At 58.2% G+C, this 18813-nt stretch overlaps 1 protein-coding gene across 2 annotated transcripts in view; it reads left to right on the top strand.

The window, feature by feature from the left end:
* The window catches only part of SARDH (sarcosine dehydrogenase), a 65278-nt gene that overhangs the window by 6965 nt on the left and 39500 nt on the right, over positions 1 to 18813 (top strand). For both annotated transcript variants that reach the window (XM_081237108.1, XM_081237107.1), the window contains exons 8-13: positions 91 to 191; positions 8266 to 8370; positions 9553 to 9682; positions 13513 to 13599; positions 13922 to 14012; positions 18093 to 18234. In XM_081237108.1, coding sequence (XP_081093234.1) covers positions 91 to 191; positions 8266 to 8370; positions 9553 to 9682; positions 13513 to 13599; positions 13922 to 14012; positions 18093 to 18234 — 656 coding nt within the window. The remainder of the gene's footprint in view (positions 1 to 90; positions 192 to 8265; positions 8371 to 9552; positions 9683 to 13512; positions 13600 to 13921; positions 14013 to 18092; positions 18235 to 18813) is intronic.

The raw sequence follows: 18813 nt of genomic DNA, 5'->3' as shown, positions 1-18813 counted from the left end.
ACTGCCATGGCAGACAGGCCTGCAGAGACACCCAGCTGGCTGGCCCCCGCAGGTGCCAGCAGAGCTGAGCTGTCTGTGCTCTGCCTGCAGGAGTGTGGGCAGGCGCCGTGGGCCGGATGGCTGGCGTCAAGGTCCCGCTGGTGGCCATGCACCATGCCTACGTTGTCACCGAGCGCATTGAAGGGATCCAGGTGAGTAGACGGCTCCAGGCACCAAGTGGGTGGTGCAGGGACCTGGCTGTGAAGCCCAACACTTGTAGCTTCCTTCATCACCCTGAGCGTCAGTGGCCTCATCTGTGAAATGGGACTCCTCAGGACTGGAGGTTTTGGGAGGCCTGAGAATGAAATGAAGTAGCACAGGCATAACCCGAGGGTCCCGACCCCCTTTGCCTTCAGAGCATGGCTTCTCATTGATGCCCAAGCCCGTCCTGCATGGTGCAGCCAGTCTGGCTTTTGCCATGTTCTGTGCCCCAGGTGTTTCTGGGAACCTCTGAATGTTCGCATGCTCCCAGATGTGCCCTGGGTGCCGGTCTCAGAGGACATTGATCCCCGGCCCTCAGAACCTCCCAGGGAGCCCTGGAGACACCTCTGACAGAGGAGGCGGCGGGGGGGAGGGGAGCTGTGTGCCCCCTGCCCTCTCCCCTCTCCTCCCTTTCTGTCTCCCCTCTCCTCCCTTTCGTTTTTCTTTTCTTTTTTCTTTTTTTGCTGTAACGCGGGCCTCTCACTGTTGTGGCCTCTCCCGTTGCGGAGCACAGGCTCCAGACACGCAGGCTCAGCAGCCATGGCTCACGGGCCCAGCCGCTCCGCAGCATGTGGGATCTTCCCGGACCGGGGCTCGAACCCGTGTCCCCTGCATCAGCAGGTGGACTCTCAACCACTGCGCCACCAGGGAAGCCCTCTCCTCCCTTTCTGTCTCCCCTCTCCTGTGCTGGTGGCTGGTGGCTTCCTGTCCCCTTGTCACTGACCACTCCTCTTGCCCTCCAGCCTTGTCTCTCTCCCTCCCTCCCTCCCTCCATTATCCCTCCACTCCTTTCCTTCCCTCTGTTCCTCTTGCCGTCCCTCCCTCCGTTCACCCCTCCTCCGATCCCTCCCTCCCTCCAGCCCTTCATCCATCCATTGGTTCATCTATTTATCCATCCATCCATCTGTCCATCCTTCCTCTCATGTGTCCATCCAGCCATCACCCCCTGTACCCATTCATCTCTCCCTTCACCCATTCCTCCATCATCCATCTGTTTATTCATCCATCTAACCCTCCCTCCTCACCCCTCTCTGCATCAAACATTGACTGGATGAGCTCTGTGCTCCAAGCCCTCATCTAGAAACTGGGACGGTAACAGAGATAAGAACCTAGTTCTTGCCCAGGTGAGCTGGGGGAAGGCTACAAACAATAAAGATATTATTTATTTTAAAGCAGGCTGACAGGGGCTCCCAGGGGGCGAGCACAGGGGCTATAGGGACTCCCAGCCTATGGACCAGGGAGGTGCCCTGGCGCAGGCCATGTCTGAAGGGTCTTCTGAGGCATCTGAAGGGTGGCAGAGAAAGAACGAGGGGGAGAAGGGGAGGACACAGAGCATGGCAGCCGGGGAACTGCAGGCCGTTCAGAGACGCAGGCCTGAGGGTGTGGGTGTGGGGAGAGTGTGAGAGACCAGACTGACCTTGTTTAGGGTCAGCCTCCAGCAAAGAGGGTCCTGGGAGCCTCGTCCCTGCCCTAGGCAAGCCTGGCTTCCCTCTGGTCACCAGGCTGGCCGCTGGGTGGACCCAGTGGCGGAGGGGTGGGGGAAGCTAGCGCGGGCCCGGGGTCTCCACCGCTCTTGCCCCCCCCCACACACAAGGTTCCCCCGTTCGTGGAAGAGTTTAATACAATCCAGCTCATTCCTCCCAAGGGCTGCTGTGTGCACTCCTGGTGGGGCTCTGGGGAAAGAGGCATCACTGCAGCTGCTGGTGCGAAGAGTCCCTGGCCCTGGTTCTGTGGGAAATATCCCCCGTGGCCGCCAGGGGTCGCCCTCAGGCCGCAGTGGGCTCTCGGGGGCTGGGCTAAAGTTGGGGAGGGGCTGGGGGCAGAGCTGGGCTGTGTCCATCCACAGAGCCCAAGACTGGGGTCTCAGTCTCTCAGTGTCCTGATGCACATGATGCCCAGCTTTGAGGCAGCTTTCAGGGAGAAGCAGGGCAGAGTGGGCCCAGGGACCCACACCCTGAATTTTAAGGTCAGAGCCAAGCTGGGGTTATTCATGTTGCTCACAAACAGTGCCCCCACCCAGCAGCCTGTGTGTTCTGGGAACCCCAGGCTGCGCTCCAGGAAAGGGCCAGAAACTCTGAGACTTTTGTAGGAGAAAAGAGGAGATCTGGGGCTGGGGGCCAAGTTCCCCATGCTCCCCTCCACGTGGGGGATCTGGGAGGCCAGCCCCTCCTGAGGCCACACCTGGGCAGCCTGAACTTGGGAGAAGAACAGGCCTCCGACCCTGACCTCCCATGTGGTCTGATGCCATGGTGGGTCAGAAAACAAGCTCCTTTAGGCCAAGGCCGCTCCTGTAGTCAGGGCTCTGGGACTCATGCTGGGAGGCCCCGGACACTTGGGCCTGTCTTCGGCTGCTCAGGAGGCTCCCTGGGTTGACAGTCTTGCAGCAGGACACCAACTGCCCAGATCTGGGCCTCATGGTGTTGGCCCCGGGCTGGCCACTGAGGGCTCAGGGCTTTGCCACCTGGACCACATGCCCTTTATCTTTCTTTATGGGTGGCCAGAGGGCTGTGCTGCCCTAGGGACCCCAGTTCTGAGAAGCCATCCCAGTCCTGGGTCCTAGCCGAATGCTGCCCCCAGCTCCTCTGAGACCTTGTCCCTTTCCTCTCTGGGCCTGGCCTCTGCGTCTGTCAAACGTGGTGGCCCAGAGGCTCCCTCATGGTCTGGCATCCCCACTATCTTCAACCCACTTTTGCAGAAACTGCTCTGTTGGGGCACAGAGCAATGGGAGAGGGCCCATGCTCAGGGTCTGCATCCCAACTCCCCCATTACCCAGCCAGGTGAGTCAAGGTGCCACCTGAGCCTCAGTTTCCTTCCCTGCAAAACGGGTAAAAATGGTAGCTACCTCTTAGGGCTGTGCTGAGGGAGGAACCGAGTAATGGGCTGAAGGGCTGAGCACAGTGCCTGACACATAGCAGGTGCTCATTAGGTGAGGACCACGATGACCATAACTAAGGGCATGGGATGGTCCAGCCAGCTGGTGCTTCAGAGGAAAAGAGCAGGGAAGGCTGGAGCCATCGGGCGGGCTTCCTGGAGGAAGCAGCTGACAAGATTTGGATGGGAGTGGGGCCAGGAGAAGCAGATGGAAGGAACAGGCTGAGATTAGGAGGCAGAGACACCAGTGGAATTGGCGTTACACCTATAGGGTGGGCTTCCGGAGGGAGGAAGCAGTGAGGGTACCCTTGGGGCTGAGCCTTGTGGCTGAGCTGAGCCTGTGCTGGCCACTCTGGGGCAGCTGGGGCCTTGCAAGGCAGGGAGATGGGGACACTGATCCTGCTGGGCCAAAGCCATGGGCTTCCCTGGCCACCAGGTGTCCCCGCTGTCCTGCTCTGTGGAGCGCTGGCATTCTGTTGGTTTTGTTTTTAGAGCAGTAGTGACAACAGAGGCAATGATATCTCTATTGTTATTCCTGAAGTGCTGGGCTACTGAGAACTTCCCGTGCGCCTCTGGCAACCAGCGCAGATGTTCTTAGCCCAGCTCTGCAGAGGAGCCAGGCGACTGGGAGACTCTGGAGGAGCAGGAGGGGCGTCTGCCAGTGTATCCTCGAAGGCGGGGCGGAGGGGTCGCATCAGATGTGTCCATCTCCAGGGCAGGGGCACCGGAGAGCAGGGTTGAGAGGAAGCCCTTCCCCCAGTGCTGAGGGCCCCCGTGGGGGAGGGCCTCTTCCCACTCCGCTCACTTTCTAAAATGCTTTGGTTTTGTTTATCCGTTCATTTATTGGTTAAATCAGTAGTCAGTATAACAATGAGAACATTGTTAACTCCTGAGCAAATAGTGTCCAACTTTTTGTGTTTCCTGGAGTTATTAATAGCTTTTTTCTGGTTGTTCAGTTTCCTATGTAGCTGTGACTAATTCTTTATTCCTATCTATCCATCTGTCTATCTATCATCTATCTATCTCTATCATCTATCATCTATCTATCTCTATCATCTATCTATCTATTTATCTCTATCATCTATCTATATCTATCTGTCTATCTATCTCTATCTATCATCTAGCTGTCGTTTATCTATCTATCTAACATTATCTTAGTCCTTAAAACCCCATACACATTATCAGTCCCCATTTCCCACCCCACCCTCAACTTAGGTAGTCACTAGTCTAATTTCTGTCTCTATGGATTTTCCTATTTTGGACTTTGAATGAAATGGAATCATACCATTTGTGGCCTTTATGTCTGGCTTCTTTCACTCTGCATGACATTGTCAAGGGTCATCCATGGGGTACATGTAGCAGAATTTCATTCCTTTTTATGGCTGAATAATTTACTCTTGTAAACCACAATTTATTTATCCATTCATCTGTTGATGGACATATGGGTTGTTTTCACTTTTTGGCTATTGTGAATAATGCTGCAGTGAACATTCATGTACAAGGTTTTGTGTGGACATATGTTTTCCTTTCTCTTCGGTGGAAGTGGAATTGCTGAGTCATAGAGTAACTCTATGTTTAACTTTTGGAGGAACTGTCAGACTGTTTTCCAAAGAAGCGGGCTGTTTTACATTCTCATGAACAGCGTATGAAGGTTCTGACTTCTCCACATTCTCAGCAATATTTGTTATTGTCTCTCTTTTTGATTCTAGCCATCGTAGTGGGTGTGAAGTGGTATCTTGTGGCTTGAGTTGCATTTCCCTAATGAGTGATGATGCTGAGTGTCTTTTCATGTGCCTGTTGGCCATATGTATATCTTCTTTGGGGAAACCTCTGTTCAGATACTTTGCTCATTTTTAATTAGATTGTCGTTCTATTGAACTATAAGTTCATATATTCTGGATACAAGTCCCTCATCAGATTTATGAATTGCAAATATTTTCTCCCATTTTGTGGGTTATCTTTTCACTCTCTTGTTGGTATTGTTGGCAGCGCAAAAGTTCTTAATTTTGATGAAGTAATTTCAACCTATGTAATTTTTTCTTTTGTCCCTTGTGCTTGTGGTATCATATTTAAGAAGGCATTTCCTAAACCAGGCCACAGAGATTTATTCCCGTATTTTCTTCTAAGAATTTTATAGTCTTAGCTCTTATAATTAGGTCTACAATACATTTGGAATTAAATTTTGTGTGTGGCGTGAGGAAGGGGTCCAACTTCGTGCTTTTTTTTTTTTTTTTTTTTTTTTTTTTGCGGTACGGGGGCCTCTCACTGTTGTGGCCTCTCCCGCTGCAGAGCACAGACTCTGGACGCGCAGGCCCAGCGGCCATGGCTCACGGGCCCAGCCGCTCCGCGGCACGTGGGATCCTCCCGGACCGGGGCACGAACCCGTGTCTCCTGCATCGGCAGGCAGACTCTCAACCACTGCGCCACCAGGGAAGCTCCAACTTTGTGCTTTTGCAGGCGGCTATTCATGTGTTCCGGCACCATTTGCTGAAGATTATCCTTTTCCCCATTGAATTGCCTTGGCATCCTTGTGGAAAATCAATTGACCATAAGTGTGAGGGTTTATTTCTGGACTCTCAATTCTATTCTCTTGATCTATATATGTCTATCCTTATGTTTGTACCACTCTGTCTTGATTATATTAACCTTGTAGTAAGTTTTGAAATCAGAAGTGTAAGTCCTCCATGTTTGTTCTTCTATTTTAAGATTGCTTTGAATATTCTGGGTCCCTTGCACTTCCATATGAATTTTAGGATCAGCTTGTCAACTTCTGCCAAGAAGCCAGCTGAGATTTTGGTGGGAGCTGTGTTGAATCTGTAGATCAGTTTTGGGGGTACTGTCATCCTAGCAATAGTAAGTCTTCATTTTGTAAACTTGAGAGGTCTTTCCATGATTTACATCTTCTTTAATTTCTTTCGAAGACATTTTCTAGTTTTTAGAGTACAAGTTTCGCACTTCTTTTGTTAACTTTATTTGTAAGCATTTTATTATTTTTGATATCGTAAACCGAATTCTTTTCCTAATTTCATTTTTGATTGTTCACTGCTGGTATATAGAAATACAGTGGTTTTTGTCTGTTTGTTGTATATTGACCTCGTATCCTGCAACCTTGTTGAACTATTTTATAAGTTATAATAGTTTTTAGTGGGGTTGTTAGGATTTTCTCTATGTAAGGTCATGTCATCTGCACATAGAGATACTTTTACTTTTTTCCCTCTGGATGCCTTTAATTACTCTTTCTCGCCTGATTCCTGCCCTGGCCAGGACCTCCTGTACAATGTTGAATCGCAGTGGTGACAGTGGACCTCCTTCTCTTGGCCTGGTCTTAGAGGAAAAACTGCAAATAAGTATGCATTTGCTGTGGGTGTTTCTCAGATCCTCTTTATCGGGAAGTTCCCGTCTATTCCTAGACATTGGGTGTTTTTATCATGGAAGTGTTTTATCTGTCAAACGCTTTTTTTTTGCATCTATTGAAATAATTAGTGGTTTTTGTCCTTTATCGATAATGGTATATTACACAGATTTTCAGATGTTAAACCAACCTTGCATTCCCGGGATAAATCCCATTTGGTCATGGTATATAATCCTTTTTCTATGTTGCTGGATTCAGTTTCCTAGTATTTTGTCAAGGCTATTTGCATCTATATTCATAACTGTCACAATTTTCCCCCAAACATCTCAACAGATCTGTCAAACACCTATCAGGAATATTTTCTGCATACTCATACATGGCAGAGAAATCACATAAAGTCTGTAAGTCCCATTCCCCTCCCCTGAAGGAGTCCTCCCGCTGCCTTCTGATCTTCTCCATCAGCCTCTGATCAGCTGTTACCCTGGGACCTTCCTCACCCATCTTCTGTTTGGATCTGCTGCTCTCTGGATCCATGGCATGGTCTCTGGCCACTTACTGAGAAGGGTAACTGGAAAGGAAACGTTTTTGTGGACGTGAATGTCTGAAGAAAATCTTTATTCTTTCTTACAGTCGGTTGATGAATTGACTGGGTCAAGAATTCTGTATTTAAAATCGTCTTCCAGAAGTTTGAGGACTTTGCTCCAGGTCTTCAGCCTCCAGGAATGTTGTTTCTTTGTTTAGGACCCACCTGTTCACCTGATGTTCCATCCTGATGTGGCCTTGGTGCAGGCCTGGTCCAGTCCCAGGGCTTGGTGGGCACTTGTGGGCCCTTCAATACTGAGATTCACGATTTTCAGTCAGAGAAATCATCTTGGAGTTTTGCTTTGACTTTCCTTCTACTCCATTTTCTCTTCCTGGAACCCCTGTAAGGTGGACGTCAGACCTTCAGGATTGACCTTCTAATTTTCTTATTTTTTCCCTTTCCTGATTTCCATGCCTTAATCTGTTTTAGCCTAATATCTGGAAGATGTCCTTGGCCTTATCCAGTCCTTCTGTCGAATGCCCTTCTCTTTGGTGAGGGTCCTCCATGTCAGCGTCCGGAGTCTTCCCCAGACCACTCAGTGTCTCCACAGAAGACTCTCCAATCTGTTGTTGAGGGGGGATGGCAGCCCCCTCCTCACCTCCCTGGAGCCTGGAGCCCCTGGGGACCCATTTCTCCAGAGACAGACCTCAGGGCCCCTGCAGGGTAGGGCCAGGCCCTGGGCTGCGCGCGGCGGGGATGGAACGGATCTGGGTCCAATTGCTTTGAAGAGACCCTAGTCCAACTTCCTGTTCACGTACACGCACATACTCTCTCTCACACTCACACACACGTGCACACTCACACACATGCGTGCGTGCACACATACACGCTTGGCCCACCGCCCCCTGCAGAGGGACCTGGGGTTGCCCTAGGCTAGGTCTTTGCAGCTTGGAGGGGACTGGACAGAGGCTGGCAAACGGTCTCCCCTCCCCCAGCCCTGAGCTAAGGCACCAGCCCTCCCCCATCCACTCTGCACCCTCCAGTGTTGGTTGAGATCCCCCGTCTGCTGTGTTCTGTGGGTTAGCCTTTTTTCTTCCCTCCCTCCCTCCTTCCATCTTTGCTGCTATTTTATGGGGTTTCAATGGGGTGGTTTGTCCACTGAGTGACCCGAGGCCCCAGGTCCACCCTGTCCTCAGGGTCCTACAACGGGGAGGTGGCACCGTGGGCCCAGCTTGGGTCTGTGACCCTGACCCCGAGGCCCCTGTGCTCCACCTTGCAGAACATGCCCAATGTCCGCGACCACGACGCCTCCATCTACCTCCGCCTCCAAGGGGACGCCTTGTCCGTGGGCGGCTACGAGGCCAACCCCATCTTCTGGGAGGAGGTGAGACACCAGGGCTCGAGGGAGGGGTCGGGGCTGAGTCTCAGCGTGGAGGAGCCTTCTTCCGGAGACTGTCCCCCCCGAGCTCCCCCGACCCTGGGTGCTTAGCTGAGAAATGGCAGGTCCCCCATCCCACAAGGTCAAGCCCATTTTTTCCAACCCCTGAAGAACCTGGCACACAGGCAGATCCAGACTCGGGGCAGGTGGAGGGCTTGCCTCAAAACATCAATCGTCAGAGGCTGCAAAGTGTGAAATAATGAGTTTAGAAGATTATGAAAGCATCGAAGCCCTCTGTCCATCAACAAACAATCCCATGCCCTCCCCCGCCCCCCGTGGTTGCAGCTGTATCTATCTCCCTCCGGCCTGGGCTGCTCTCCTGGCAGCTCCAGGGGTTCATGCAGGGCCAGCGGCCCCCTCAGCACCCCCAGCCCCCTCGAGCATGTACGGACCACCCCAGCTCCCGTACTCATGCATTTAGTCTACACATTGAACAGCAAAATGAGTCCTTTCAGCCAGATACTGTTTAACTTTGGGGAGAAAGAGGGAGACCAAGATAAGAGCCCCTGTCCCCAGAGGCCTCTGTTCTGGTGGGGAGACACACAGTAAATAAGCAAAGAAGTAATGCAATTTGGGATGGTGGTCTGTGCCCTGAGTGAAGTTAGCAGGTTAAGGATAAGCCTAGCGAGACTGGCGTGGAAGGATGTCCTTCGGACTGTGGCCGGGCAGGACTCCCTGAGGAGCTGACATCGAGCAGAGAGCCCTGCAGACAGAAGGCTGGGGAGGGGCTGCCCCAGGTGGCGGTGAAGGCCCTGAGGTCAGATCAGGCTTGCTTTTCCCGAAGACCCGATGACCCGAAGGAAGGTCAGCGTGGCTGTGGGTTGGTGGTAGACGTGGGCAGGGTCTGCTCATGTAGGGCCGATCTGACTTAGGTGAATGGGGTGAAGGAGGGCGGGAAGCAGGTCAACCGGGCAGAGGCCAGGGCAACAATCAAGGGCAGAGCAGGTGGGCCTGGGTCGGGGCGGGAAGGGGGAGCAGGCGGGCCGCTGGGGGGTCGGGGGAGGGGAGACACACTGAGGGGACCAGCCCAGCGCTGTCACCACCTGATCGAGAGGCTGGCCAGGCCCTGCCTGGCTCTCACTCCCGTGGGGCGCTGTCACAGGGCAGGTTCCCTGCCCGCCTCCCCAGGTGTCGGACAAGTTTGCCTTTGGCCTCTTCGACCTGGACTGGGATGTGTTCACCCAGCACATTGAAGGTGCCATCAACCGGGTCCCCGTGCTGGAGAAAACGGGGATTAAGTCCACAGTCTGCGGCCCAGGTGAGTGGGGGGGCCTGGAGCTGGGGGTGGGCTGCCCCCTGAGGCTGACCTGCGCCAGGCGCGCGCCAGCCACCCCTCCGTCCTGGGCCTCGGGTGCTGCGCTTGCTCTTCTCTGCGGGCAAAAGACGTGAGCTCGGTGAGGGCAGACGTTCGCCCACAGGCACACGGCCAGGCTTCCTCCCGTCCACCCCCGCGTGAGCCCCTCCCGAGGTCCCGCCGGGCTCAGTCCCTGCTTGACTTGTCCCTGGAACTTGGTGTTTTCATCCGTAAGATGGGATGAGCCCCCTCCCAGCGCCTGGTGAGGCTGAGCAAGGAGAGGAGGGCCAAGCTCCTTCCTGATGCCGTTCTCACAGGCCTGCAGACCCCCGTTCCAGGTCAGCCTCACCCCCTTTGCCCTCTGCCCTCGGCAGCCAGGCCAGCAGGGCCGCATGCCCACACAGCATGGAAAGGCCCAAGCCGGTGCCTCCCCTCTGGCCCCTGGGAAAGCTGAGCTGCAGGAAGCTGGAGGGAAAGGGGGAGAACAGAGTGGCTCGGCTTCCAATGCCCCCCTTGGGTATGCATGGTGCAGTCCCTGACCCTGCCCGGCCGGCCGGTGCCCACGGGGATCGAACACCAGGCGGGGCGGACTCGGACCCCCAGCACTGACGCGTTTGGCCAAGGCCACTAGTTTATTGTTCAGGGCCTGCCGGCCAGGCTAGACTTTGGACATTCAAACTGATGTGACTTGTCCCAGCATGGGTCACTCACAGCTCAACACGGAGAGGTGACCGCTCGACGACGGAGCCTGAGAGAGGGCCATCCTGGGGTTGCCCAGGGAGCTCAGGGACCCCAGGGTGGGGGAGACCCAAACACACTGAGTGAGTGTCTAAAAGGCTGTGTGCAGATGGAGAAAGTTCTAGAATAGGATTCAAGCCTGGGGCAATGTCAGAGGGGACGTGGTGTGAAGGAGCTCACACAGCATCCGCCCAGCCCCTTCTGCTGGCTGAGCGCCTGCCTCGTGCCCGGGCACATGGGGAGCGCAGCGGGGGAGCCTGTGTGGGAGGCTGGGCGGAGCTCCCAAAGCGGGAACCCAACGGGGAGGGCTCGGGGCAGGGGGGCAGCAGGTTTCCGTGCGACGGCACTGGGGTGCAGGGGTGAGGCTGCTGGCCTGGGGTCCTGGCAGACGGTGGCCTCTGGGCGTAGAGGGGCCCAAGCTGGCCCTGGGGCCCAGACGTTTCAGCTGCGGGGCTGAGGGCGGGAGGTACAGGAGTGGGGGGAGCAGGGTGGACCACCCAGAGGGTGCCGTGGGGGGCTGCGGGGCCAGGGTTCCGGGCGGGCGAGACACGCCGCCCCATGCTGGTTCCAGCAGAATCACGTGGGCATCCCCCCTCCCTCCTGCACGGACGGGATCTCTTTAATCCTCAAGAAAGGCAAGAAACGAGTAGGATGCGCCTACCTAGGGGTGGAGAGAGGTTCCGAAAGACACAGTTGCCCAAAGAGGAGACTTTGTGTCTGAGGCTCTGAGTTCCTTGAGCCTCAGTGTCCGCATCTGTGAAATGGGTGACAGGCGGAGTAAGGTGAGGAAGCCACACATTAGGTTGCAGGGCAAGGCCCAGGCCAGCAAAAGGATGCCACTGGCCGGCCGTCAAAGCCATTCCTACAGGCCGAGCAGGGAGTGAGGGGCAGGCCAGGCCAGGGGAGTGGGGGGATCCCGACACCCAGCCTGCGGACTGCTGGGGAGTCCAGCCCTCTTGGTTCCGGCACTCACGGTGTCTACACAGCCGCCAACAGCGACTGCTTTAATCTGTTCAGCTCATGAAAGGGCCTTTGTTGAGACGACAGCTTTCTGGGGAGAGGCAGCTGGGGTCCCCCGGCCAACCACGGGGTCTTGGGGCACAGGACGCGGGGTGAGGGCCGAGGGCTCACTGCCCCGGCAGCTTCCCGGGGCTGCGTGGGGCTGGCAGTGAGAAACCCAGGCCCGAAGCAATCCCAGGGGCACAGGGAGCATTTTCTCTTTAATTGGACTGGGGGTCATGGCCCCCAGGAAGCCCTACTGGGAGGGAGATGCATGTGGAGTCTGGTTTCCCGGCTGCGAGGGAGGCTCCGTGGGGACATCAGCACTTTTCCTCACCAGGGAGGACAGGCCGGTCAATGGCCCTCGGCCTCCAGAGCAGAGCAGGGAAGTCCCAGGCCCCCTTGACTCCGGGGAAGCTGGGGGCGGGGAGACCTCTCGCCCCAAGGTCGGGAGGTCAGAGCCAAGGTGGGGGCCCCTGTCCCGTGCATCCTGCATCCTCTCAAGCCATTTGTTAAACATCCAGGCGACCTTGACCCCCAAACTTCCCTCCTGCTGGCTTTCTGTAAGCCTGTTCAGAACGTTGTGCAAACATTTACGACACTCCCGAAGTGCTCACCGGGTCACCCCCGAGCATAACGACAGCCTCCCCATCACCGTCCCGGGAGCCGCCCCCTGCGCCCCGGCCCCCCGCCCCCCGCTTGCCCCTTGCAGCCCGACCTCCACACAGTCCCCAGGGAAGCCCCTGACGCCTCCTCACAGGGCTCTCGCCCCTCCTGACGCCTCCCCCGGAGGCTCACCAGTGTCACCGTGGCCTCCGAAGACTCACCCTAGGCCCTGCCCTCCTCTCCGCCCTGCTGCTTCCACCCTCCCCTGTGGCTGTTCGGAAGGATCCCCAGCTTCCCAGGGCTGGTGGCCTCCTTCAGCTCAGATGCTGAAGATCGGAGACCGGGGTCGGCGGTCACCAGCAGGGAGAAAGACGACGCTTGTGACCAGGGCACACAGCAGCTGAGAGCCCGGCTGGGAGCCAGGCAGCCCTGACCGGTGGCCCCAGTTCCTTGCTGCGCATCCTCCTCTGTGACCCGGGGTTACGATGGCGCCAGGGGGGTGGTTAGGAGCAGCCAGCCCTCCGGTCACTGCAGACCCAGTATCCCACTGTGTTTTCTTCCCAGGCTTTCTCTTTTCCCTTTATTTACCCGTTTGCACTCTCCCAGTCGGCTCCCCGAGGGGTGGGGCTTTCTTGTTCGGAGCCACCTCCCATGGCCGAGTTCTGGGCACAAACAGGTAGGCTGCAACTATTTGCAGACCGACTGACTCACAGCCCTGTGAAGTAAATACCCTGATCCTGATTTTACAGATGAGGAAATCAAGGCTCCTCTGAGCCAAGGTCACACAGCTGGGAAGGGGTAAAGCAGGGTTTGAACCCAGGACTGTGGCTGCAAAGTCCAGCGCTTTATCATTATGCCCGAGGGTCCCTCTCCCTCCAATCTTGGCCTCTGCTCTTGGCACGCGGGCAGCAGACAGAAGCGAGAGACTCAGTCTCCTTTCCCAAAGAACTTATGATCCTTCATTCACTCAGTGAACATTTATCGAGCACCTACTGTTTGCTGGGCCCTGTGCTAGGCCTCGAGACACCGCACACAGTGAGCAAAGCCCAGCCCCTGCCCTCAAGGTACTCGTGGTCCAGTGGGCAAGAGTGCCCTGCAGTGACACAGCAGGAAGATGGTACGGTGACCGGGAGCCACATGCAGTGATGGGGGCTCAGGGAGCGGCCCCTCACCAGCAGGAGAATGGTGATAGTCACGAGACACACCAGGACCGCTCCCCCCACCAAAGGCAGAACCCAGTTCAGGTCGTAAATGCTGAGGAACTCAGGGGAATGTGGCAGGAGCAATCAGGGAGGCTTCCTGGAGGAAGCAGCATTGAGCTGGGTCTTGATAGGGAGGGTCTGGATGAAGCAGGCACCTACACACCCCTGCCTCAATTACTGCCCTCTTGGGAGGCACCATCCAGGAGCATGTGGCGGGGAGGGAGCTTCAGGCCTACCCCTCCCTTTCAGAGTCATTCACACCGGACCACAAACCCCTGATGGGGGAGGCACCCGAGCTCCGTGGGTTCTTCCTGGGCTGCGGCTTCAACAGTGCAGGTAAGCGTGGGCAGCAGTGAGTCCCCGACTCCCTGGAATCCCTGTGAGTGAAGACAGCCAACTGCGCCTCTCCTTCAGTTCTCAGAGCCCCCCCACCCCACCAGGTTGGGGCGCTGGGCCTGGGAGCACTGCAGCCCTGACAGGGGTGGAGATGGGACAAGCCTGCCGGGAGAGGGTGAGGTCCCGTTAGGAGGTGTGTGGCACCCCAGGTGTGAGATCCAGGGCTTAGGGACTGATGCTGCCCATAGAGGTGGGAGGGGCACGGAACTGAGGTGCAGGGCCCTGGGGGCGGATTGCAGACCTGCGGCTCTGCCCCTGCCAGGAATGATGCTGGGAGGTGGCTGTGGGCAGGAGCTGGCCCATTGGATCATCCACGGGCGCCCGGAGAAGGACATGTACAGCTATGACATCAGGCAAGTGCCCGCTGGGACCCGTGGGCAGGAGGTGGCTGCCCTAGGATGGGGTGGGGTGGGGTAAATATCCAGGGCTATTTAGAAAGGAGCCTTCCCTGAAATCCAGAGGGCTTCTTGGAAGAGGTGCCAGTAAGGGAAGAAAGGGAAGAAGCCTGCCAGCGCGGGGCGGTGCTGCAGGGTGCCTGGGTTTGGCAGATCCACGGCCCTCTACAGTTTCCAGGACCACTTGTCCCAGTGTCCTGCCTGACCCGCCTGACAGCTCTGGGATCAGCAGTGGGATCATATCATCCCATTTTGCAGATGGGGAGACTGAGGCCCGGGGAGCAGGAGGGACTGCACAGGCTGCTCAGGAAATGGGGCTGAATTGGTGGTCATTGTTAGGACATGTGCGTATCTGGGAGACAGGCAGCCCTGAGCGAGATGTCCGCTGCATCCATCCTTCACTCACAGGGTGTCTGGAATCAGTCAGACCCTGTGCCGAGCACTTTCCTCTCTGTAACCTGGGGTGTGATGTATATGCTGTAAATGTCGCTGGGAGCAGTGAGCGTGTTTGTGTAGGTAAAACGCTCGGCATCAGGTCTGCACACGGAAATACTAAACAAAGCTGAGCGGAGCCCAGGGGGCACTGATGTCAGAGTTGGGAGGCGTCCTGGTTGCCCACTGACCTCTATGAGTCGGGACAGGGATGCAGGTGCCCCCAGGCAGGGTCTGGAGGGTGGCAATCGGTGGGGCTGGGGTCTGGCCCCCAGGTGGCAGTTCTGCACCCCGAGCTCTGCAGGTGGCAGTCAAGGCAGCGGCTTGGAGGGGCCTCTGTGGGTGTTCGGCCCGCTCCGCTGTGACTGGGGAGATCCCAGCTGCCCGGCAGGGCTGGAGGTGGTGCGGGTTCAGCTCAGCGCACCCCAGCTCCCTTGCTCACCTCGTGCCTGCCTGGCACGCTGGGAACCTTGCATCCACTGGGGAGGATGTCTGGCCCCCACAGAGACAGACATACCCTGAGATCCCCCCCCAACTGCCGCTCCCTCCGTGGCGCCTGGCACAGCGTGGCCCGCTCTGGCGCCACCTTGGAGTCTGTCTGGGTCTGTGCCCACGTGCTCTCCCAAGAGGGGAATGTTCCAGAAATGATAAAGCTGCACGGGGCCTCAGGGATGGGCCAGTCCAAGCCCCTCCTGCTACAAACAGCAAAACAGAGGCGCCGTCGCAAGAGGCATCTTGTCTGAAGTCACCCCGCGTGCGAGCCAGAGTGGGCAGGGACCCAGCTCCAGCCCTGCAGGGCTGTCTGCCGTCCGGCTTCCCTCGGGGGGTGAGGCCTCAGCACTGGAATCGGACAGACCAGGGCGCATCCTCGGCCTCTCCGAGTGGGCTCTCACCTCCGGGGCTGGCGGAGGCCCCTGGCATGGGTCTGAGCCTCGCTCCTCAGCCCCCTCTTCTCACAAGCTGTGACATTAGAGGGAGCGTCTTGTGGGCGGGTTTGTGAGTGGAAGGCAGAGCTCCTGCCTCTGCCCTGGCCTGGCTGGGGCCTTGCATCACAGGTTGGAAGGCAGAGGGCCCAGGGAGGGAGCCCCTGAGTGCTGGGGCCCAGTGGGTAGGGGTCGGGGCTGTGATCTGGGCCACCCGCCTTTCTGGCCCGGGCAATGCACCCAGGAGATGACTGGCTCATGGCATCAGGCCTGAGCGGTCACTGACGTGGGGCATCCGTGTCCACCCAGCACCTGCCCCCCCCCATCCCCACTCACATACTGGACGGCTGCCACCACCGGACCAGCTGTGGCACCGGCACCCGGGGCCTCTCAGCACTGATGGGATGTTCTGCTTCCCTGGCCTGAGCGGGGCATGGAGACCCAGACCCCACAAGAGAGGCGGAGCCAGGAAATGAGCGCACTGCGTCAGGGAGTCGCCAAAAAACCCGGACGAGGGAGCGCCAGCCTCGTTCCCCTGCTTAGACACTCGGAAGGTCGGAGCAGAACTCCGACCCATGTCACCTCCTTGTCTTACACGCGGAGGACGGGCTCGGGGAGAGAGGTGCCTGAGGAGGCGATCGGGGCCCAGGGCCGGGTCCAGGGCATGTCTGGACCCTGGCCTGCATGTGAGGCTCCCGGGGCTGGCCTGGCGCCAGGTGCCCTCCAGGCCACAGCAGCTGCCTCACGGATGGTGGCGGTGGCACCCCCTTTGGACACCCAAACAGGTTCTCAGCTGTCCAGGCCCCCCACCAATTAGCCAGTTCTTCCTCCTCTCTGACCTTGTTTTCCCCATCTGTGAAATAGGAACAATGATCCACCCTCTCAGTGGAGTGCATTTGAGGCTCATGGTAGGGATGCGTCACCTCCCCCAGGGCCTGGCATAGGTGGGGCCCAGAGTACGGGCCGTTGTTTTTAAAGAAAGTTCTTGGGGTCCTGGCAACCAGGGAAGGAGAAGTCGCTCTTTGTTATGTCAGGAGGGTGGCTGGATGCCGGACCCCAGCTGCAGGCCCCTCTGCCCGCTTGTATGCAGGTGGAAAACGGCAGCTGGGTCCTTGTGGGCCATGGGGAGTGGTCCTTCCGCTGCTCACCCCTGTCGTGCTGGGGCTGAGCTGAGTGCGCCCGCCCCTGACACCCATAGGTGTGCACAGGGGCGAGCAGAGGGGCTGTTGGGGGCCTGTCTAGAGGGGCGGGGTGTGTCTGTGCAGGGGTCACCCAGCCCTGCCTCAGGCCCATCCCCCTCCCTGGTCCCTGCCACCCAGGGGGCCTGAGAGGACAACTGAGGCTCCACCTCCCCCTCTTGAGAGCCCCCCAGGAGCCCCACTCTCAGCGAGGCTGGGTGGGTGACCACGTCCCATCCCAGGAGCCACTGGGCCCCTGGTGCCAAGGGGGGTGAGTCTCCTGGCCTCCTCCCGCCCCGGCTCAGCCCCTCGCCAGCCTGCTCCCGCAGCCCCACGTGCTGCCGCTGGGACCCCTCCATGGCCCCCCTTCTTTCTGGAAGCTCCTGGCTCAGTGCAGCAGGTTCCTGTCGCGTGGAATGAGCCAAACCAGGATTCCCACACCTGAGGCCGCTCTGAGGACTGCACGAGGGGTTCTTGCGGGTGGCCCTCAGCCCTGGGCCTGCCCTGGAAAAGGGCTCCTACACGACAGCAATCACTACGGATAATATCTGTCATGATAATTCCCACATCTGCAGCACCAGCCCCTGCCCAGATCAGAGCACCACGCCGACTAGCCCTGACAAGGCTCAGGCCAGGCCCCTGAGGACAGCAGCACTGATGGGGACACAGCCGGGGGGAGGTGGGCCCCAGAGGACACGTGAGGTGCCAACAGGTGGGGAGTGAAGGCGTGGGCGGGCGGGGGCCGCACTGAGCTGGGCGCCTGGGGGCGGCTGTTCCTGGGGGGGCGCTGCAGGGCGCAGCGTGTAACGCAGCCCAGCACCTCTGGCCAGTCTGGGGACCAGACGGAAGGGCTGCTGGTTGGCCCTGGCTGTCCTCCCTTCGCGAAGGCTGGGGGAGGGGCCTCTCAGCTCAGCAGGAAATCGCGTGGGACCCGCGGGCGGAGTTGGACACCACCATGGGTGGGGTGGCTGCACCTGATGTCCCTCCAGCTGCCAGGGGACAAACGTGCAGGGATCGCGACCACACCACCCCTGGGAGCGGGGCCCCCAACACAGCTGGGACTTCTACCGCTCCTCCACGGCTCTTGGGGGTCTGACCTGAGAGGCCGTCACCTTCACCCCTTGCCTCCGCTGAGGGGCACCGAGGAGAAGGGAGCGCTTCATCACATCTGCTGACCCTGAACTCCGAAGATCCCTCACGTTAGCTTCCATGAGATCATCGGGGCCTGTCCGGCCCGGGGCCCAGGCCGGGGGCAAGGAGCCCGGCTCACCCCACGCACGTCCCCAGCCTGAGGCCCTAAGCCTGCGGTGTCCACTCCCTGTGCCCAACAGCTGTGGGAGGTTGCAGGCGAGGAGGCTGAGCTCCCCAAGATTTGCGGGCTGCCCGAGGCCCCTCGGTGGGAGAACGGAGAGCCAGGAGCCCCCCTGATGCCTGAGCCATAGGGAGGACCCCCGTGGAGGGGACGAGGTCCCCGAGGCAGTGACAGGCCCCTCCACCCACGACAGGCGCTTCCACCACTCGCTCACGGACCACGGCCGCTGGATTCGAGAGCGCAGCCACGAGTCCTACTCCAGGAACTACGCAGTCGTCTTCCCCCATGACGAGCCCCTGGCTGGACGCAACATGAGGACAGACCCCCTGCACGAGGTGCCACGCCCCCACCCCTGCAGCGCCTGCTCTGTGCCGGCTGCCGGCGCTCTCGGGGAGGCCCAGATGTGCGGTGACAGAGTGCATGCAGCGCCCCCCAGCTGCAGGGCAGGTGTTGGCCCCTTCACTCCCGGGCACTTACAGAGGGAATGTGCTTGGAGCACAGTGGGGGGTCGTGAGGGCCAGGTGCACCGGCAGGTGTGTGCAATCGCCCATCGGGAGGGCAGGGCCAGGCAGTGACGTGCTAAGAAGACGTGCTCCTCCTGCTTGTGGGGCCTGCTTGGGATGTCTTTCCTCCCTGGCAAGCTTCTACTTATATGATGAAACCCACCGTCAGGTGCCCTTTCCTGGGGCCTGCCCCTGGGCACTCTCCCAGGTCGCTGACAACCCAGGTGCCTTCCCTGTGCTCCCATTACCACCCCCCCAACCCCAAGGCCATCTCCATCCCCCCTTCCTTGCTCCCGTCTTGGGCTGCATGCTTCACTTACCTGTCTACGAGGACCCTGGCAACGGGGGCTGGGCCCCAGCCACTCTGAGCGCAGAGCCTGACTCTGGGTAGGTGCTCAGGCAATGTTTGTT

The sequence above is a fragment of the Mesoplodon bidens genome, assembly GCF_964165515.1.
Source record: "Mesoplodon bidens genome assembly, chromosome: 6".
In the NCBI taxonomy this organism is placed as follows: domain Eukaryota; kingdom Metazoa; phylum Chordata; class Mammalia; order Artiodactyla; family Ziphiidae; genus Mesoplodon; species Mesoplodon bidens.
The sequence above is the reverse complement of the archived record's forward strand: the minus strand, read 5'-3'. Positions and strand labels throughout refer to the sequence as shown.